Below are 20087 nucleotides of genomic sequence, written 5' to 3'. Positions count from 1 at the left end.
TTGGCAGACGTTCGATTGAGGGGTAGATGAGGCCTCTAGGTTCGACTCCACATGCGTCATTAAGTGCAACTCTATATGTAGCTCGATGGAAAGTCTTGGTTTGGTCATTTCCCCTCTTGATTCGGATATGCAGGGGCAGATAGCCAAGGGCGGGGTTGGCCTGGCTATAAGCAGACAACACTTGCCCAGTCGTTGTGAGGGGAAGAATTGGAGAAGGGAGCAACACGACTCCAATTCGAAGGTCATGGGAATCGAAAAGCAGATGTCTGAGCAGAAAGCTAAAGGATACAGCCTCTCTAGAGCTCAGATGCTTTTGTAATAGTACCGAGCGGATGATGCTGGTAAGAGGTGTACATATATACAGTCGCCATTGGAGTTAGAAAGAAACCTCACGTTCTACGGATATAAGTTAGACAAGATCTCTACGTTTTGGCAGTCCTCCAGATCTTCTCAATGACTGTTGCCGCTCCCAAGACCTTCTCTTCTTCGAGCTTTCTACCAACAATCTGAAGATTTATCGGGTGGCCGTTCATTGTCAGCGGGTCATAGAGGCCCCAATTCCAGCCGTCCAGCTCGTTTCTTGGGCGATAGAGCTCGTCTGGCAATCGATCCCTGTCTGCCCGCACTTGATCGGCAGGAAAGGTGAGTGCAGGGTAGTCAAGGAGATTCCAGATCTTGGTGTAACCTACCCAACGCACACTGCGATGGGGGACAGCCGCATGTGGCATCGTTGGACCAAGGAGAATATCGACTTGCTTCCCTGACTGCGACCGAACAGTATTCCACTTATCAAGATATCTCTTTTGAAGTGTAGTTTTTTGCTTGTTGAGTTGCCAGTATTCATAGACAGAGATCGCCTTCCCACGGTTAATTAGGGCTTCAACGTGAGGGATGTAAGGCTCCCCAGCGACCTCTACGTCGCGCCGAATATCCTCACATCCGTCAGCAGTATAGTATTGATCCATGAGCTTGATATAGTCGAAATGATCCGATGCGTCCCAGACCACGACCTCATGGCCCCGAGATTCTAATTTAGCGGATAGCTCTCGGAGGGCTCTTTCGACAGGGGGGTGTATTTTCACGACTCCATCGTCCAGAATCAGGCCGACGACGAGGGGCCTGGATAGTGCATCTCCAAAGCTATCCTCGTTCCACGGGAGGGGAGCGCATTTAGGGTCCAACTTCCACGGTTTAGCGTTTGCAAATATGCGGCAGACATAAGCGAGTGACGAGAGGTCTCTTGCCATAGGCCCTATAGACGAGGGAACATGTTCTTGACCCTCGGTCGAGACCGGGACACCGTAGTAAGGAAAACGGCTGCTCTATACTAGTATCAGACCTGACTCTTCACCGGTATCAATGCTCGTAGAACATACACTTGGTTTGAAACCATACAGACCGTTGATACTCTGCGGGATCCTGATGCTTCCTCCAATATCGGTTCCGAACCCCAGAACTGAGCCATGCAAAGCCAGTAAAGCTCCTTCACCCCCTGTCGAGCCTCCAGGAGTGAATAGAGGATTTCGTGGGTTGACCGTTAGACCCCAGAGCGGGTTCTCAGTTTCGGCCCACTGAAGAAAAGGTTAGTTCACTCGTACCTTTGATTTACGGTCCCAGCGGGATACAGACCATAATGCTCTGCGGCAAGTTTGTCTTTGCGATGATAACAGCACCCATACCTTTTAACATCTCAACAAGCACTGCATCCTCGGAAGCTGGAGCAAACGAGCGGCCTACGTAACCTAAAGTCGTATCGACTTTTTTGATATTGAATTGATCCTTGAGAGTGACGGGAATGCCGTGAAGAGGGCCCGCGAGTTGACCTTTTTCCTCAAACAGCTGGTCCAGGCGTCTAGCTTGTTCAAGAGCATCTTCGAAAACAACTTCTGTCAGGCAATTGGTCTATGATGCGACGTAAGCTCAACTTCACTATATGAACTCTTCAGGCACAACGTAAACTCACAAGTTGATGCGCAATTGTGGCTCTGATGAAATTCGGTGATCAGTCCATCCTTCTAGTCGCAGGGGCTTCTTCGTTGAAGTTTACCTTTTGATATAGGCAAGGCTTACTTGTTCCGCAGTATATTGGCCCCGTTTCAAACGTTCAAGGAGAACAGGAACGCTGTCAATGTCCGTAATCTCCTGGATGGTAGTATCGTCATGAATGCAGGTACGGTGATGCGTATTTTGAATTTGAGGTGGGCGCTGTTCAATATCGCTGGTCATATATGGTTCTAGAGCCCGATCTCGTACAGAGCGTTTCTCAGTCACTGTTTGCTCCCAGGTCCGGACGCTGCCCATCTTGTGTTGGATCTAGCACTGTTATCCGGAATCGAAATACTGGGGCTAGAAGGATTGATAGCGGAGTGCAAGTTTCAAAGCGCGTACTTAACTAAGGCAGCTGTTACTGTGACATGTCACATCTAAATTCTAAGTTCTGAACGTGATTAGAAATGACACTCTCAGCCTCGTGGATCCCACTGGCTCTAGGTCAAACGCGAGGAAATAGACGGTTCGAAAGGGGGTTAAAAGTCGAGAAATTGAGAGTTCGGAGACGTTTGGAGTATGTCGTTGAAGACAGATAAATGAGTCCATTGATTTTGGTGTATGACGACGACACCGATGATCATGATGCTGATGCTGATGATAGGTCTGAAAGAATAACTAATAGTTATCTAGTGTGCCATCTTAATAACTCCGGAATCCACCGGCTTACACCTTAAGTTCCAGGCGTGCAGGCGTCCAGGTATTTCGGTTATCTAAGCTTCACTCCTAGCGTTTAGCCTGTAGTACTCCGTACGAATGACAATAATTACGACAATAGAAGTCATTCTATGATTCGATGGCCTCTGCTGCCCAAATGCTTGGGAGAAAAAAAGGACGAAGAAGCAAAACGAGCCCAGGGGACGAAACTACCTTTGAATCTAGCTACTTTACTACCTTGGTCTAGTCCTGAGACGATCCACAGAACATCCCAACGGTCACCCAAACTCCCCAAACTCCCTTTTCCCTCAAGTTCCTCCCTCCTCGAGGATAGATTAAAGTCTGGAGTCTGGACCGGACCACAGCTCCGATCGGATTATCAGATGGCAGATGGGGAACAGTGGCAACAGTGAGTAGTATTTCCAAACTAAGAGAATCCTGTACCTAACTACTATGGTGCTCAGTAGCTCAGCCTCCCCGGACGATCCGCTCTACCTTTCTTTGCCCTCTCTTCATTCCCAATTTCAAGTCAACCCCATCTGGACCATCTCTGCTTTGAACTGATGATCAATAAGTATTAAGTTCATCATTTATCCCCTTGAGCTCAGCATAATTCCTCATAACTACCTTGCCCTTGCTTTCAGTTGTACGGACTGCCCTTTTGCTCTCCTCCCCCATTGTTCTCTCCACTCCACACGAAAAAAACTCCACTCTCAAATATGCCACCATGAACCCGAGTCCTACAAATGCCGTGAAGAAAACACCGGTCCGAAGAGCTTGTGATAATTGCCGACTGCGTAAGATAAAAGCAAGTTGAACTGACCCCCCCTTCTCATTTCCCCCTCTGGTCTCGTTCCTGATGATCATTATTCCATAAGGAGTAACTCCGACCGACGAGGAGGCTGTTTATGCTAATCTGCTTAGGATTATACAGTGCAGTCTTTCGCAACCATGTCGCGCGTGCAGTCAGATGGGGTTTGAATGCCTCTTCTTACAGCCCCAGAAAAAGCGGGGGCCAACTGGCAAGTGAGTTTTTGAACCAATTGCGTGGTTATTTATGCTCGGATGTTCTATTTGAGAATCCGTCCATCTCTAACCATCTGCGCATTTTTCGATGCTCGCCAAACAGTCGTGTGTCCCAAATTCGCCAGCAACAACAGACTCAGCTGTTACGTAAGAGTTCCCAGTCGTCTCTTTCAGACGCCTATCCGTACCAGAGGCCGATTACCTCGCGGGAGACGGGACAGCATGGTGTTGCCCCGTCGGTGCAGGATCCCACCCAGTGGCCTATCCCCCAGCGTGGGGAGGCCTCAGTATCGACGGACGTAGTACCGCCGCGTTCAAACACCTCGATCGGGCCGTCGTGGCCTGCAACAGATACCTCGTCAGTAGATTCTCAGACCAATTCTGCCATCAGTTGGAATGAGCGCAGCGATGTTGAGTACTGGCTCCCCGACAATCTAGATGCGCAGGTGCCTGTATTCGAGTTTCCAGGAAGCAATATCTACCTAAAGGCATCGCTGCCGTCGATCATCCAACCGGAGCAGGAAGCTGCTGGATTGCAGCCGCATCATGTGGACACTTCAAACTTGGCTCTTTCTACTATGGGGGTCATGCCAGCCGGACCCGTTCCGACGAGAACAACGTGGCCGGCATCAATCGTCGAGGCCAACATGATTCCGTGGATTGAAGTCTACTTTGACCGTCTGCACCCGACTTTGCCTGTATTGAACAGGTCCTCCTTGTTCATTCGCATGCTGGCCCAAGAACATCGTAGAAACCCGCAGTTCGGCGCCATGCTATTATCTTTATGCGCTTTCTCCCTGACGCAACCTATCGAGATCGACGAACGGCCCACTTCCTCGTCCCGAGCCAGCCAGGCCAGATCGATGATGAACGAGGCGACGAAAATGCGGAGCTGCTCTGACTTTGGGGAACATCCAACAATCGAGGCTGTTCTCACCAGCTTTTTCCTGTTTGGATGTCTTTTCGGCAGCAACCAACACAATGCTGCGTGGCTCCGACTCCGGGAGGCCCTAGACCTTGCAGCGACACTGGGTTTGAACAACCCTGACTCGTATCGGGATATACCCAACGACGAAAGGGGCCAACGATTGCGGACCTATCTGGTCTTGTCTATTACAGAGAGGTATGGGATTCAACCAACTAGATGTGCCAAATCGATATGTGCTGACAAACATCCTCGAAAGAGCCTATGCCCTGCAACGGCGACATCCCATCACTTTCTGGGGGAGACCGGGGTTCACCATGCGTTCTGTCCATGATTTTATCCACAATGCAACACACAGCGTTGTTTCCGGTATCATAGTTCACAACGAAAAAGATGCCGAGGGAATGCTGGGTCTGGCCCGTTTAATGGAGTTGTTCGATGCCATCGATGAAGAGGTGGTTGATTGTTGGAATCAGCGCTGCAACGTCAATTCAGGCTATTGTAATAATCTCACCGAGGAGAAGGCTTTGTCCATCCATCAAAATCTCCGCAGAGTCTGCGAGTCCGAGCGATATAAGGGATATGACTGGTTTGAACGCACCAAGTCAGTCCCCGGTGAGGTCCAGAGCGTCCAACCGACAATCAGCATGCGGGAGACACAGTGTGCCGATGTGTTTATCACGAAGAAATGGCTGCAGAATCGGGTGTGGGTGTTGTGCTCCACTCACGGTCTCCTGAGACCTGTTTCCGACCACCCGGAGTTGTCTTTCGAATACGCCATCACGGTTGCTGTGGACGCGTTGAAGATATGCCAGTCATTACGGCTTAGCTCAATGGAAGCTCATGGAATTGGCCTAGTGAGTACAGTCCATCCGAACAAAAACCTATTTTAATTTTTCGCGTTACTCACGTGCGCGCGCGCAGGTTGAGAAGCTGTACGACATTGCGGTCAGTGCGATTGGAATCTCTGCCAATGTCCGCCAGCCTCTTGGTGAGCATTCTACAGCCTCGGTGGCTGGCTCCATGGCAGGACCAGGCGTCGCCCCTCCTGGAAGCCTAGTGGGAGCCATGTCTCCAAACACAGCAGCCGTGCATTCTACTCAGTCGTTGGCCGAGGATTTTATGTTGCTTTTGAATACACTCCGAGGGGGCAATCACCCCTTTATGGAAAAATTCAAGGCGTATCTGAGTTCTTTGCACATCGTCGGGGTTGGGTGCAGCAACTGGGCGCAAACGTGACATTTGTATATAACCAACTTCATGAGCTTGCACGTCTTTGATACTGTATTTTTTTTAAGTTCATGTCGGACTCTCTATGGGGGATTATTTCATGTATTCTACACATTCATATCCATAGAAGAATTGTCCGGAGATGTACAACATCTCGGGAACAGAATAACATACTCATGCCGTGCCTGCGCTGGATGATCAACGTAATGTGAGCACCTTCGCTCGGGATTCACCTCCAGTGACCTTCAAATAGGTTGACAGGACCCCAGCTCAACCCTGAGACGTCCATATGGAACATGCAGGGCAAATTTTAACTTACTTTTACTTTTATTTTTATTTTATCTTATTTTATTTTATTTTATTTTATTTTTTTCTTTTTTTTTCAGGCATGACAAAATACTCGACATCAGGATACCAAAGTCATCGTGCTACGAGCCTCCCAGTACCGAAAGTGTGCCTTGAGCCCCAGACATTCGCTGCACTGTCGGATACTAAATGCGGATCCACCTTTCCACGCGTTCTGTTCGGCTCAATTGACAGCTTAATCCTTCAAGAGATTTGCACTTTGCACGACTTTCTAGGCCTCGTTCATGATGTTCGGGTATATCAGTCTTCTGCACACCGCTTGACAGATGCCGCAAATCGAGAGCCGATAGAAAACGGGAAACCAGGTCTGTCTCCGTGCGACGTATGTTACGGTCTCATTATTGAAGAATTGATATGAAATGAGATTGCTGGAATTGATTTCCTCCTGACCCTCCTCAGTAACTTCCTGAATGTTGGTGCTGCTGGAGCACTCGGTGATTGGATGAGCTGTTGATTTCATTTAAATCTCTGAGCGCGGGTCTCACTCTAGACTGGTCGGTATAGAGAGCTCTTGCTTCTCCTCGATGCACTGGCTATATGACTTCTCATTGCTATTGTCAGATACAGCAATGAGCTGAAGATTGCAGGGTTGCTGTACCATGATTTCTCCGACAACTCTCCGCACCCTTCCCGAGGTAATCCCGTCGTCCGCTGGCATTTCTGCAGTCATTGATCCCTTATTTATCATTGCCGAAGCTTCAATCGTCAATTACGGACATCAATCTTGATCCCCCATGCCTGCGTATTGAATAAAAAGGACGAGATTCCCTACTGCCCTGTCCCAAAAGATTGACAGTTGAGCAATGCAATGGCAGCTACTCTAATGACCGTGACAGCATCAACGAATTCATGACGGGTGGCTAGAGTCTATTTACGCTCTTTCTCAAAGTCAATCTCTGCTCTGAACAACGTGGTTTCTCTGAGGCCAGCTTCGTGCTGGATCTGCAGAGCCCGCATCTTATAAAATCTGGGCAATATGCATATCCTTCCAGGATCCCAACATGCGGCAGAGTTGGACAACAGTGGAACTCTAATACACTCTGTCCATTGCGATCCAGAACAGAAAGCCAAGAATATCCCGCAATCGACGGGTATAGCTCAAGCGAGCTCTGAATGGCGACCGTCATACCATCTTGCTGCGCCCCGGGGGTGGATGAATGACCCCTGTGGGCTTGGGTATGACCCGACGACTGGACTGTACCACCTGTCCTTCCAATGGAACCCGCATGGGAATGACTGGGGCAACATCTCCTGGGGCCATGCCACCTCCAGCGATCTAGTGTCCTGGCAAATATCCCCCGAACCATGTCTCACGCCGTCTGCGGAGTATGATCGATGCGGCGTGTTCACTGGCTGCTTCCGTTCTCATGGTCCAGATGGCAAGCCAGGTGTACTAACGTATGTATACACATCCGTAAATCACCTTCCACTCCACTATACTCTGCCGTATGTCAAGGGCAGTGAATCGCTCAGTATAGCTGTCTCCCGTGACCATGGCAAGACCTGGCAACGAATCGACAGTAATCCGATTCACCCCGGCGCCCCTGCAGGACTCGAGGTGACAGGCTGGAGAGACCCTTATCTGAACTGCTGGCCCTCGTTGCGGGCCCAGCGACAGGGTGGAGTGGCCTCCCCGGATCTGTATGGATTTATCTCCGGGGGCATCGCTAAAGAGTCCCCAACAGTCTTTGTATATGTCGTCAATCCCGACAATCTGACTGAGTGGACATATATCGGGCCTTTGCTTCATGTTGGCTTGAATTATCGACCCTCTCGATGGTCGGGGGATCTCGGCGTCAACTGGGAAGTTGCCAACTTCTTTACGTTGACAGATGGCGGCGTCTCCCGGGATATCGTGATCTTCGGCGCAGAGGGATGCTTGTCTTGCGAGGTTGGATCAAAGAGAGTACCGCGCTCTTTGCTCTGGATGTGCATTAATGTCCGACCTGGACTGCAGGCGCAAAGCAGTGGCGAGCCTCTCGCAGATTATTCATTCTCGGGGATCTTCGATCACGGGTGCTGCTACGCTGCAAACTCTTTCTGGGACCCGGTCACGGAGGAGTATGTCGTATACTGCTGGATTACAGAGGAGGATTTACCAGATCGCCTGCGCCATCGACAAGGCTGGAGTGGCATCATGTCTCTACCGCGACTAGTAAGGCTGGTGACTCTTCACAATGTCAAGCGAGCCCACCAGTCAAAGCTGGAATCCATTACGTCTGTCGAAATAGAGCGCCATTCGCAAGGTACTCAGGTCCGAACCTTGAGTGTCCGGCCTGACCCCAGGCTCAACATACTTCGAACATCGGCTCGAGAGCTGCATTTATCCAATGTACAACTGGGCTCTGTGGCCCATCAGCCCCCGGCATTCTTGCCCCTGCGCACTGCTAGGTGGGAAATGACCGCGACTTTCGTGATTGGGACGCATTGCGCGGCAGTAGGATTGGAAATCGGCCATAGCCCTGGTGAGCTCTCACGCTTCTTCTTTTCCCAAAATTGCAACAAATGCTGACGCACAAAGAAGATTTCCACCAGCGCACCACCCTATCATGGATACCATACGACGAGACGTTCACAATCGAACGGCCTCCGCTTCACGATGCCGGTATCAACCATGTCCCCGAGACCGCTCCGCATACTCTCTTCACCTTCTGCAACAATGAAGGCGAGGAGGTGACGGAACCGCTTCAGATCCACGCCTATTTCGATGCAAGTGTGCTAGAAGTGTTTGTGAATAGCAGGACAGTCATCTCCACACGCATCTATACACCCCACGCGCAGGTCTGCACGGGGCTGAAATTCTTCGCCTCGGCAACCGAAAGTCAGCCGAAACCATCAACATCTGCTCCTGCTGCTGTGCTGGTGAGAGCAGATATTTGGGATGGACTGAGTGTGATTCGTGATGAAATTAAGCATTAGATAGATCCCTAGACTAACGTTGTACCTCATGACAAGCCCATATAGACGCGGGAGCAAACTCGTAACTAGGAAAGACAGGGGTCGAAATAAACTAAGCATGATACACCGCGTTCTGATCACGGTAATCGGCAATGAATCGCTCGGTCGTCCAGATGCAAGCAAATAATGCTGTAGGTTCTAGTCATACATGCAAAGCTATGCGCATGGGCATCACGCGTCTCATAGAAGAGGATGTTCATTATACGCCTAGAGGCTGGGTTAGGTCGGCGCATTTCATTGCATTACCGACGTCGACTGGCTTGCCAAAACTTCCATCCGGGAAATGTAATTTTCCCGTCACGCTGATAGATGCGAAAGAAGTAGACTGGGACGCCAGCGATGATGAAGGCCACGACGATCAGCGTCTGCAGTGGCTCGGCGATAACTGCGCGACTCAAAAGAAAGAGGCTCACGCAGCAGAAGATGATTGGTGTTGAAATCCAGGTCTTGTAGGGGCGCGCCAGGTACGGTTCTCGGATTCGGAGGACAATCAGGCCTAGGACCGTGAGGAAATAGAAGGTGTACCCTGCGACGCCGTAGAATGTGACAAGCGTTTTGAACTCGCCGCCAATGATGTATACCGCTGTCAAGGCGCTGTTTAATGCCATGGCGTTAATCGGTGTATACCCGAAGCGGATGTTTTCTCCGAAAATCCGGGCCAGCGCCTTGCTAGCCCACGAGCGGCGCTGCAGTCGATTGCTTCCCATGCCGCTGGATCGACCACTCCAGAGACTGCCGAACATCGAGGGCAGGTAGCCTTCCTTGCCAGCAGCGTAGACCAGCCGACCACTGGTGAAGACCGTTGCGTTGAGGGCCCCAAAACAGCTCGCAGACACCACCAGGGCGAAAACAAGCGCCCCCACGGAGCCAAACACCTTGTCGCCAAATTGGACAGCAATGGTATTGCTCGCTTCTATGGTGGAATGGGGTAGCACAAGGAAATACGAAACGTTGGCAAGCAAATAAGATAAGATCACCAGCGGCATTGCCGTGTGGATCACTCGGGGAAGATCCCGGCTAGGATTTTTGAACTCGCCGGTCACATAGTTTGTCTGCAAGTACGATCAGTAAATGGCACGGGGTGAGAATGCAGAATGGGAGAAGCCTACGTTGTCCCAGCCATCAAAAGCCCAGAGACCCGCGTATATTGCAACGGCCCAGCCGGAGATGTCCTTACTCGTTCCCTTGAACCAACCTTCTTTCCACTCCTTGCTGGCGCTCCCAGTCGAAGAGAACCCAGTCACGGCAACGACAATACCTATGACCGTAACTCCTATTAATGCAACGAACTTGAAGAACATGAAAAAATCCCCTATGCGCGCAGCCAGTCGGGTCGATATGCAGTTCAGCACGGTCACCAGAAACACGCCCCCGAATGCGACTCCCTTACTAATCCAAGGACTGACCGTCTCGGCGTCTGCATGTATCACTGCTCGAACGACATACTCGCCGAAGATGATCGCGATGATGGCGGCGCTCCCTGGCTTCAGCACCAGAACAGCGCACCATGTGAAAAGAAATCCAACTAGTTCCCCGAAAATCTTGGAGAGATAGACCTGAGCCCCGCCATTGAGAGGGATAGCGCCACCCAATTCCGCATAGCTGGCCGCCCCGGTCCATGCCAGCAACCCTGCGACAGCCCATGCGATCAGGGACGCACCGGGAGACCCCGCGTTGGCATTGACCTGACTTGGCGACGAAAAGATCCCAGATCCGATGATGATCCCAACCACCAGTGACAGACCGTTCAAATACGTCAATGTTTTATTTCGTTCCAACGAGCCGTCGGTCCCCGCCTGTCGGTCAAGTGCGGAGGGAGCCCCCAAGGGCGCATAGCCCCCGGCGGTTTGCGATAGTGGGAAGAGGGCATTGCCGAAATCGAAGGCAGAAGAGATGGAGTATGATCGGGTCGGCCGCGCTCGCCCGGACTCAAGATTCGCGTGCGAATGTGCGTCAGATAGTGGATCCTCGTCCTCGAGGGAGAGCTTGCGTGAGGAGGAAATGCCCGAGGGCGAGGATGAGGCTGACGACCTGCCCACAGATTCTGGGGAGGAAGAAGCGAGTGATGCAAGTTCTAGAGAATCACGAGGGGCATGGAGATTGTTTGATCTGGTGTCCGTTTGCGAAAAGGTGATATGGGACATTTCTCGGAGCCAGTAGTTGTAAAGGCATTCATGTATCAATTGTGGTTATTCAATCGGGTCGTCAACAAAAGTGGACAGGAATCTCTCTCCATCCCAGCAGAAAGCGGAGGGCTGGTGCAGAGACGACAATGGCGGGGTCTATCCAACCCACGACGATATCATATGTTAATACACCAGCAGCAAGAGATTCGGAGTTGCTCTAGTGCTGAGAGTGGTAGATGAGGAAAAACGAAGACGATCATCGACAAGGGGTTCTTCATTGATACCCGATTGAGTTTAGCGCAAGGCCAATAAGGGTCCCCAGATTGGGATTGTTAAGATGTAAGACCACCACCACGAGACTCGACGATACTCATTTATCGTACGTGCTCTTTCGTTGAGAGTCAACCTCATGAAATCCCGACTACCAAGATCAGGGGGACTTTTGTTCAACCCGCCTTCTACCCTCAGCAAGAGAGCAGCTTCTCGTCGTTATACTGCGTCTTCATCACCTACAACCTCCGCACCTTCTCCGCCAAAAAGGCGACTATGGCTTCGACTGACGATTGTCACTGCAACTGCGGCAGGAATCGGAGCCTATGTTAGATCGCAACAAGGCTCAGAGTCGACAACTCTGAATCCCGTCACATTTACCAAATACCGGCTTGTCGCAAGGGAGCCGGTATCGTCGAACGGCAGCATCTTCACTCTGAAACCACCCAAGCCCGACGACAATCGCGAAGTCTACGAAGACGCATGGAAGACCGGCGTATGGAGTGTCATGTTCAAGCAACCGCAATTGCAAATTGGAAGAGACTATACACCCCTACCGCCGATATCGCTAAACGACCAAGATGAGCAGGAAGGGTGCCTCCGGTTCTTCATTCGGAAAGACCCGTTCGGGGAGGTATCGCGGTATCTGCATTCTCTAGATGTGGGATCAGCTATTGAAGTGCGCGGACCTCGAATCGAATGCGAAATCCCTTCGGATACTCGGCAGATTCTCTTTATTGCGGGCGGTACTGGAATTGCTCCGGCTTTGCAGGCTGGACATACGCTCCTACGCCGGACAGACGCCGACCACAAGCCGAGGCTTCACATTCTCTGGGCAAATCGAAGACGGGATGACTGCCTGGGGGGTTGCAACGATAGTTCGGCAATAGACGAAGTACAGCAAAGATCCTGGTTTACTGGTCTCTTCAGGTCAAGACCCAGCAGTCCTCCGCCCGCAGGTCCGACACAGGATCCGGCGGCCACTTCGCTCATGGTCCGCGAACTTGAGGCTCTCAAAGCTCGTTATCCGGGCCAAGTCACGGTTGACTATTTTGTGGACGAAGAGAGTTCGTTCATTGAGAAGAAATCCATCACGAGATTCACCGATACCGCCTCCTCCAATGGGCCGCCTGGTGGTAAAATGATTATCGTGTCAGGACCGGAAGGCTTCATCAGCTATATGGCAGGACCAAAGCTGTGGGCGCAGGGGATGGAACTCCAAGGTCCTCTCAACGGAGTTATCAAGGAACTCGACCTGAAAGATTGGGCTGTTTGGAAGCTTTGAGTCCACCATCCCGTCTATGTACATTTACAATATATAAACCTCTAGACCTTCTTGTGTAGATAATTATATATATAAATTTGGCACTATGTTGAATAAAGCTGGGTAGTCGAGGTTAACTCCGTGCAGACAAGAAAAGACATTTTACAGGCTAGGAAATGAGATCATAGTCCTCGGATATTGAGACCCTTTAAACATTGCCAGTAGCGTAATCTTCGAGGTACTTCGCCAGCTTCTCAACATTCTCCAAGGGAACTGCATTGTAATTGCTGGCCCGGATACCGCCAACACTGCGGTGTCCCTTCAACCCCTGGAGCAGCCGCTTCTCGGCTCCCGCCAGGAACTCCTTCTCCTTCTCAGCATCACCGCCGTGGACGCGGAAACAAAGGTTCATACGGCTCCGGACACTCTTGTCCGGGACGACGTGGTAGACCTGGGGATACTTGTCCAAAACACTGTAGAGGATCTCGGCCTTGCGGTTGGAGATCTGTTCCTGACCGCTGATCTTCTGCACACCATAAGTCTGGACGAGTTCGGCCATGACCTGGCCGGCAATCCACAGGTTGAAGATGGGGAGTGTGTTGTACAGGGAGTTATTCTTCGCGATGGTCGCGTAGTCGAGTACGACGCTCCCCGGTAATCCGCCAATGTTCAACCGATGTAGAAGAGCCGGTGCCGGTGTAGGGGTCTGGGGAGGCAAGAGCGATTTTCTGATGATGACGATGGAAATACCAGCGATACCAATGTTCTTTTGGGCACCACCCTGCTGTCCATTAGCTCGGAGACTTGAAAACCAAACTTCGTCACAGGGAAGAATACGTACGAAGATCACAGAATACTTTTTAACATCAACATTTCGGCTGAGGAAGTTGGAGCTCATGTCTGCGACGACGATTCGGTCGTCCGACTCCAGGATCTTGGGGAAGTTGGGGAATTCTACACCGTCCACCGTCTCATTGTCACAGAAGTAAACAAACGCCGAGTTCTTACTGGGCGAGAGAGTCCAGGTATCCTCTGCAGGGATCTTGCCAAACTTCCCGTTGCTCGCGGTTCTGGCATCCAGCGCAATGTTCACATGTTTGGCACCCACCAGACGGGTAGCCTCCTGTGCTGCCTTCAACGACCATGAACCCGTGACGATGTAATCCAGCTTCAATTCCTCCTGTACCTCCTTCTGTAATCTCTCAAAGACCAGTTCATCCTTATTTTCGGTAGCCGAAATCTCGGCCTCTGCTTTCTGTCGTCTGCGTTCTACCCAGACTCCAACAAGGTTCTGTACGACTGAGGTGAACTGTCCACTTCCACCTCCCTGCATGAACAGGATCTCGTAGTCATCGGGAATATCGAGGAGCGTTGTCAGGCTCGCCTTGGTATCTTCCAGGATCTTGTTTGCGGTAGGAGAGCGATGCGAAATTTCGCCGAGTCCGAGACCGCAGTCATTGTAGTTGACGAAGGCCTTTGCGCCCGCCTCGACGACCGAGGTGGGCAGGGGAGCAGGGCCAGCTCCAAAGTAGGCGACCTCTTGTCTGGAAGGCATATTTGACAGTACAAACCTCGACCTTTAGATCAATTGAAGCAGATATGAGATAGTTTTGGGCCGAGAAAATGAAGAAACAAATTTAGCTAAATGTTGGCGGGGTTGACTCAGAAGGTTCTCAGGCCCCGCCGGAGATCAATAATGATCTCCGAGAGCGGATCTGTCGCTGTTTGCTGTCACTGCTCTTGGTATTACTGACTCATCGCCTCAATTACGACATCGGTACGGAGTAGTAATTGATTATTCTGCCAGGGGTAATTGTTTGACATATTACTTTCATAGTTGTCTGGGTAAGCCTCGCCACAGGAAGTCTTTGTCTTGGTTGCCCATAATCATCGACTTAACCCCAAGAGGAAGCATGTAGTGTGTTGGGCACGCGTCTTGTATAGCTTCAACTTACCCTATTATGGTAAGAATTGCAGCTTCATCTGAGATATCACTTCCATTCCAACATACTTGACTACAATCTATTATTACTTTTTTTAACTAGATGGCGTTTCAGAGAGTAGATATCCATTGAAAAAGGATGTCCTATTGTATCGGATTCATGCCTGACGAATTACTGTATTTTTTTAGAAAGAAAAACCATGTTTGAGAGAGGAGCAACATCCTCTTGGGGCCGGCGGTATTCAACAGCATCGGACAATTCGAAATTGGCCACCTTCAACTCTCCTATCGATGGGCTGGTTCCCTTCTGAATGAGAATCCGAATTAAAGCCGGACATAAAAAGAATGTTTGACGCACCTTTTCTAGCATCACCACAGCGAACGATGATATTCAATGGTGGACTACCATCTCGTGAAGCACTACAGATATCAGGAGTCAACTGAAGCAGGTGTAGCACTTCGTTGGCAGCACCGCATATATTCAGTTGCCAACATACAAAGCATATCGATCAGGGGAAGATCTGACTGCAAGCAACAACTGTTGACTGTGGTAGTGTTGAACTGGTCCAAAGACGGAAGATGAGGGGAAACAAACGACTGCTCATAACTCACAAGGGCTGCTGCTCCTCGTCAGTTTCAGCCTTGTGTGTGACTGTCAGCCTGCAGACTCTCCCTTAGTGCTGGTGCAGCTTGGCTGTGCACTTCGAGTCTTTCCAGCCTTCTCCTCGTCCTTGTCTATTGTCATTCTATTTTTTAATTAGGTTTTCGATTATAATACCATCAATCTACGTCCTGATGTCTATTCCAATATAGTAGCCGGTGGCTGTCTACATCTACTTCCGCTACTCTTACCGACCAATGCAGAACTCATAGCTACACCAGGAAAGGCCATCTTCGCTATGGATCCCTTCACCTGGATCGGTGCGATCTCAGGAGTCCTTCAAATCGCTCAAGTCATTTCCCAGACAACCGCAGGTTTGGTCAAGTTAAAGGGGAGATTCAGCAATGCCGATCTCACCATCCAGTCACTCATCGGAGAGCTATCCATTATCGAATCCGCTTTGACTCACCTAGAGGATTGGGCTAAATTTAATGCCCGTGTTACGACAAAATCTGAAGAGTACATTGAGGGATTGAATGTCGCGTTGGATGGCTGCCGGGCGGTTATGGAGGTTCTGTCCGAAGAGGTAGCGTCCCTCGTCCAGAACATAACAGGACAGGACTCTATCGTTGGATTCAGAGCTCGTGTCAAAGTGGTTTGGAATGAGGATGTCATGCGAGGTCATCAGGAAAGACTCCATGCGCAGGTAGTGGCCTTGCAATTGCTGTTACAGGCGTGTCAATGGTCGGGTGCTCCGAGTACTTAACATGCACGGTATATGCTGACAGCGGGATAGTCGCTCATCGTCCGAGCAAGTCGAGCTGCTCAGGAGAGCGGAAAACCGCCAGATCATCAAAAAAGTCGCGGATGATACGGCGACACTTCGAAGCTCCAGCTATGCAGGCTCCCAGGCACACGGTTCCAGTTGGAGCTTCTACCAGCCATCCGTCAGTAACGTCGCTTCTGATTTGGACAGAGTGCTTGCCTCTTCTCCCTCAATCCGTTACGCAGGCCACCACTTCCAATCCAAATCTGACATAGATGAAGGCTATGCAAGTGCAGCCACTACGGGTCGCAGCTTCTCGCAAACAAATTGTTTCTCGCTGCCTCTTCGTCCCAACGATTCGGTTGTTATGAGCAATGGCCACAGCACGAGCGTGACGCTACAACATGCTCCGCGCCAGTACAGCCAAAGCCAAGTTCGGCGATCGCATTCAGATTCAAAACCGCCGTCCAGCGCTCGTCCTCCGTTGGGGTCCAAGCGCGAGAGGATACGTTCGGTCTTTCGACAATTCAGTCGAAGCAGCCTAAAGTCAAGCTCTTCGATGTCGCCTGGTTTAAGCCCTACGGCATCGAGAGTAGCACGCGCTGTTGACGAAAAGGTCTTGAAGACGAGCATTGATCTTACAGCTCCTGAAGGGGCTACAGCTCCTTTGATCGTGAAACTGGCCCAGTCAGGGGGGTTGGCTGACATTGAGATGCTTATAGAAAGTGGACATGGAGTTGATGCACGCCATCTGAGTACTCGCAGGACTGCACTATTGGTGGCAGCGCACTGTGGTAACGAGGCGGTGGTCAACTTGCTAATCCAGAAGAACGCGAGACTTGATGCGGTCGATGCCTGGGGTTCTACAGCTCTCCATCTAGCGGCTTCACGCGGTCATTGTGATGTAATTCAGCTGCTTCTCCTGGAGCCACTGGATCGCGAGGCACGAGATGCCCAGGGCAGGACGGCGCTTTGGCTAGCAGCTGGTCGAGGCCAGCTTGAAGCCACCCGCTTGTTGGTTGCCCACCATGCCAAGGTGAACGTGCGAGCGGAAAATCATACGACGCCGCTTCATGCTGCAGCAAAGCGAGGTGACGAAGAAATGGTAGAGCTTTTAATATCATGTGGTGCAGATTTAGAAGCAAGAGATGGTGCGATGATGACAGCTTTGCACTACGCGTGTGAAGAGGGCCACCTAGGCGTGATGAAGCTGCTCCTGGATAACAGAGCAAATATCAATGTGCCCGGCAGTGACCGAAGGACACCGCTCATCTGCAGCGCAGCAATGGGGAGATGTCCGGTGGCGCAGGAGCTGCTCAAGCGTAAAGCGTCGGCTCATTGTGTGGATGATGCTTCCATGACTGCGGTACACTGGGCTGCGTTCAATGGACACATCGAGATTGTGGATCTCTTGAGTCAGAAGAAGGGCGTGCTGACAGCAACCAACAAGTTAGGGCGAACAGCCCTACACCTTGCGGCCATGAACTCCCGTTTCGCGGTGATCGAGCTGCTTGTGCGCAAGGGTGTACCAGTCGACGCACGATGCCACGACGGCCTCACTCCTCTCCATTACGCCTGTTTGGCCAACAGCCTTGAGATTGCCAGACTACTTCTCATCAGTAGCGCGAACATCGAGGCACAGACAGAGATCAATAAGCAGAGACCCATCCACATCGCAGCCGCTCGTGGATCGATGAATATCCTCAATCTGCTTTGTGACAAGGGAGCCTCGCTGGAGGCTAGAGACGCCAAGGGTGACCGGGCTCTCGGGGTCGCTTCTCGCCACGGCCATGCAGCAGCAGTTCAGAATCTCCTTGAGCGAGGTTGCCCTTTGTACTTGGCATACGAAACCAGACCACAGGAAGATTCCCCACTGTGTCTGGCAGCAATGGGGGGACATCTCCCCGTAGTATCCCTTCTCCTCCAGCACGGCGCATCCGTCGTGCGGAGAGATGAGTCCGGATGGCAGCCACACCACTACGCCGCATATTATGGGCATCCTGACGTTCTGGCACTGTTGCTTCACCATGGACCTGCATCGGCAAACGATGGGACTAGGTTCGGCCTTGACGCTGCTGGAATCGGCTTTGCCCCTCATGCGATCATCTCTGAGGAGCGGAAGGCGCAAGTCCGGCAGTTGTTGAACCAAGATAGCGGGCAATTCGTCGCGCAGACCCAGATCCCTGCTTTCCAGCCTCCTCAAGCTATAGGAGAAACACTCCATAACAGGACGATAGCCCCTCAGCTACCCTTGACGACTCGATCACTAGAGCCATGCGCCGAGCCCTCGGCCATGGCGCCGCAGGAGCTGCCTGTTACCCTCGAGCAAGGACTGCCCCCGAGCCGGTCCGTGACGCCAGAGCATATGCGGGGAGGAAGACGCACCAGCATTGGCTTGAGAAGTAGTTCATCACAATCCAGGCAATTCGAGGCAGCTGTACAGTCTTCTTCGTCAGGTACAGCTCCCCGTCAACCTGAGCCAAGCCTTTCTCACACTGGCTCTACTTCTGAGCCTTGGTTCGATTACTCTCTGCCGTACTGGAGGGGCTCCCCGGTTTCCACTGTTCACGAAACCGGGACTGAGGTCGAAGTACTCGCACCACAACCGGGTCGGGGGACGGTATCAAAGTTACCATTGCTATCCACATTCAATCCCGTTGACCCTGTATGTGAGCCAACTGGTATAATGAACTCGGATTCGGAGTCTTCATCTTCTGTATATACTGCGCGCGAAAAGTAAGTTGTGATGAACAGGGTTTGCATGTGATGAAAATCTTTGTATTTACGACTATAATGCCATGATAAAGAAGAAGAAGAAGAAGAAGATGATGATGATGTTGGTGTCTTAGTAGAATATTTGAGACACCAACCAGGGGGATCCCCCAAGGAGTTGGATCTCCGCTAGGTGCGGTTTATCCACTTGCCTATTTAAGGATTGTGTACGCCTTCTTCTCTATTACCCCTGGGGCAGTTTCCAATCTAATCCCATCAATTCGAGCATCCATCCTTTCAAAATGGGTCAATCAGGCCGCCATGTGGTTGAGGATATAGATTCCTGATATGGACCTGAATACATCTGCACCATCTGCCAGAACCAGTTTGACATTGTCTATGGAATCACTTCTGGTGCGCGCGATGTTAACGCGTCTTCGTATCAAAGGACTCCCAAAGCGATAATCTGTGGAACTCGCAGCGGGTATAGTCTGCCAACTGGCTATCACCGTCAACTGGTAGAGACGACAGCACTCGCAACCCTCATCGATAGGCAATGACGCGCAGCACTATGAATCCTCTGAAACCCCAAATTTGCGACTGTCATTCAGATGCATAGTTTTACAAGCAGGGAAGCCTAGTCTGTCTCATCCAGAACCCCGTGTTCTGGAAACAATGGAACTTCCAATTCTGGAGGTGGCCTAAGAGGCGCTGTGAGCTGGAACCGACGAAGCAACCCCGACAATCGCATCGACGCCGGCGACGATCTCGTGTTGAAGGGCTACAAGGTACGCACGTCTGGCGACTCTGGCGCGAGAAGGGAAACCAGTATCATCGAGACGTGACCGCGAAGCGAAGGCAGAAGAGCCTGAAATATAGACCAAGGCCAACAAAAATGCGCAGCAGGCAGTCGGTCTTTCTGATATGATAGTCTTTCTGATCCGGATGTCGGCCATCTAACAGCGCCCGCCGACGAAACGCTGGCAAGTGTTGGATCGAACCACTATCCACACACGCCAGGTGTTATCGGTAGAAGTACGCCAGGATTGAGCTCGCCTAGAAGGGCACGAGGAAACCCACCGCGGATTTCAAGTGGTCGAAGCGCTACGTGCCATGGCATCAATTTAAACTGACTGCTCAAGTACCATCGGCTTCTGGCCACAACCAAGGCGAAGGGGTTCTTGCTCATTATTTCAGC

At 51.1% G+C, this 20087-nt stretch overlaps 7 protein-coding genes across 7 annotated transcripts; 4 read left to right on the top strand and 3 right to left on the bottom strand.

The window, feature by feature from the left end:
* Positions 1 to 313: 313 nt before the first annotated feature.
* Positions 314 to 2645, bottom strand: AFUA_6G05020 (amidase). The gene is made up of 6 exons (XM_742483.2): positions 2389 to 2645; positions 2048 to 2313; positions 1964 to 1985; positions 1630 to 1902; positions 1377 to 1571; positions 314 to 1322 (listed from the first exon to the last, which is right to left on the bottom strand). The coding sequence occupies exons 2-6, from the start codon at positions 2299 to 2301 to the stop codon at positions 423 to 425; spliced, it is 1644 nt and encodes a 547-aa protein (XP_747576.1). The 5' UTR covers positions 2302 to 2313; positions 2389 to 2645; the 3' UTR covers positions 314 to 422.
* Positions 2646 to 2688: 43 nt separating this feature from the next.
* On the top strand, positions 2689 to 6097 carry AFUA_6G05010 (CeGAL family transcription factor). The gene is made up of 6 exons (XM_077804983.1): positions 2689 to 3112; positions 3171 to 3511; positions 3638 to 3729; positions 3833 to 4852; positions 4914 to 5511; positions 5579 to 6097. Exons 2-6 carry the CDS (start codon positions 3431 to 3433, stop codon positions 5891 to 5893), a joined length of 2106 nt encoding a protein of 701 aa, XP_077661117.1. The 5' UTR covers positions 2689 to 3112; positions 3171 to 3430; the 3' UTR covers positions 5894 to 6097.
* Positions 6098 to 6396: 299 nt separating this feature from the next.
* Positions 6397 to 9169, top strand: invA (glycoside hydrolase family 32 protein; the record flags this gene model as incomplete). Its single annotated transcript, XM_077804982.1, has 2 exons — positions 6397 to 8715; positions 8775 to 9169. Exons 1-2 carry the CDS (start codon positions 7227 to 7229, stop codon positions 9167 to 9169), a joined length of 1884 nt encoding a protein of 627 aa, XP_077661116.1. The 5' UTR covers positions 6397 to 7226.
* Positions 9170 to 9450: 281 nt separating this feature from the next.
* Positions 9451 to 11563, bottom strand: AFUA_6G04990 (putative amino acid transporter; the record flags this gene model as incomplete). Its single annotated transcript, XM_742486.2, has 2 exons — positions 10318 to 11563; positions 9451 to 10260 (listed from the first exon to the last, which is right to left on the bottom strand). Exons 1-2 carry the CDS (start codon positions 11350 to 11352, stop codon positions 9451 to 9453), a joined length of 1845 nt encoding a protein of 614 aa, XP_747579.1. The 5' UTR covers positions 11353 to 11563.
* Positions 11564 to 11743: 180 nt separating this feature from the next.
* On the top strand, positions 11744 to 12889 carry AFUA_6G04980 (cytochrome b5 reductase family protein; the record flags this gene model as incomplete). The annotated part of the gene is made up of 1 exon (XM_742487.1): positions 11744 to 12889. One exon carries the CDS (start codon positions 11744 to 11746, stop codon positions 12887 to 12889), a length of 1146 nt encoding a protein of 381 aa, XP_747580.1.
* Positions 12890 to 13076: 187 nt separating this feature from the next.
* On the bottom strand, positions 13077 to 14603 carry AFUA_6G04970 (O-phospho-L-serine:2-oxoglutarate transaminase; the record flags this gene model as incomplete). Its single annotated transcript, XM_742488.2, has 2 exons — positions 13710 to 14603; positions 13077 to 13649 (listed from the first exon to the last, which is right to left on the bottom strand). The coding sequence occupies exons 1-2, from the start codon at positions 14421 to 14423 to the stop codon at positions 13077 to 13079; spliced, it is 1287 nt and encodes a 428-aa protein (XP_747581.1). The 5' UTR covers positions 14424 to 14603.
* Positions 14604 to 15709: 1106 nt separating this feature from the next.
* On the top strand, positions 15710 to 19734 carry AFUA_6G04960 (ankyrin repeat protein; the record flags this gene model as incomplete). The annotated part of the gene is made up of 3 exons (XM_742489.1): positions 15710 to 16155; positions 16208 to 18913; positions 19545 to 19734. 3 exons carry the CDS (start codon positions 15710 to 15712, stop codon positions 19732 to 19734), a joined length of 3342 nt encoding a protein of 1113 aa, XP_747582.1.
* Positions 19735 to 20087: the final 353 nt, after the last annotated feature.

The sequence above is a fragment of the Aspergillus fumigatus genome, chromosome 6 (genome assembly GCF_000002655.1).
Source record: "Aspergillus fumigatus Af293 chromosome 6, whole genome shotgun sequence".
Lineage (NCBI taxonomy): Eukaryota > Fungi > Ascomycota > Eurotiomycetes > Eurotiales > Aspergillaceae > Aspergillus > Aspergillus fumigatus.
Note: the sequence above shows the minus strand (reverse complement) of the source record. Positions and strands in the feature narration are given on the sequence as shown.

What these genes read in the sequence shown, in the direction of transcription:
- AFUA_6G05010 (XM_077804983.1), top strand. Translation starts at nt 3,431, where the DNA reads ATGAACCCGAGTCCTACAAATGCCGTGAAGAAAACACCGGTCCGAAGA. An exon ending in GCCGACTGCGTAAGATAAAA is followed by an intron (nt 3,512 to 3,637) that starts GCAAGTTGAACT and finishes AGGATTATACAG; the next exon opens with TGCAGTCTTTCGCAACCATG. An exon ending in GTCTTGTCTATTACAGAGAG is followed by an intron (nt 4,853 to 4,913) that starts GTATGGGATTCA and finishes CATCCTCGAAAG; the next exon opens with AGCCTATGCCCTGCAACGGC.
- AFUA_6G05020 (XM_742483.2), bottom strand. Translation starts at nt 2,301, where the DNA reads ATGGGCAGCGTCCGGACCTGGGAGCAAACAGTGACTGAGAAACGCTCT. An exon ending in ACTTGCCGCAGAGCATTATG is followed by an intron (nt 1,572 to 1,629) that starts GTCTGTATCCCG and finishes CCTTTTCTTCAG; the next exon opens with TGGGCCGAAACTGAGAACCC. An exon ending in TGTATGGTTTCAAACCAAGT is followed by an intron (nt 1,323 to 1,376) that starts GTATGTTCTACG and finishes ATACTAGTATAG; the next exon opens with AGCAGCCGTTTTCCTTACTA.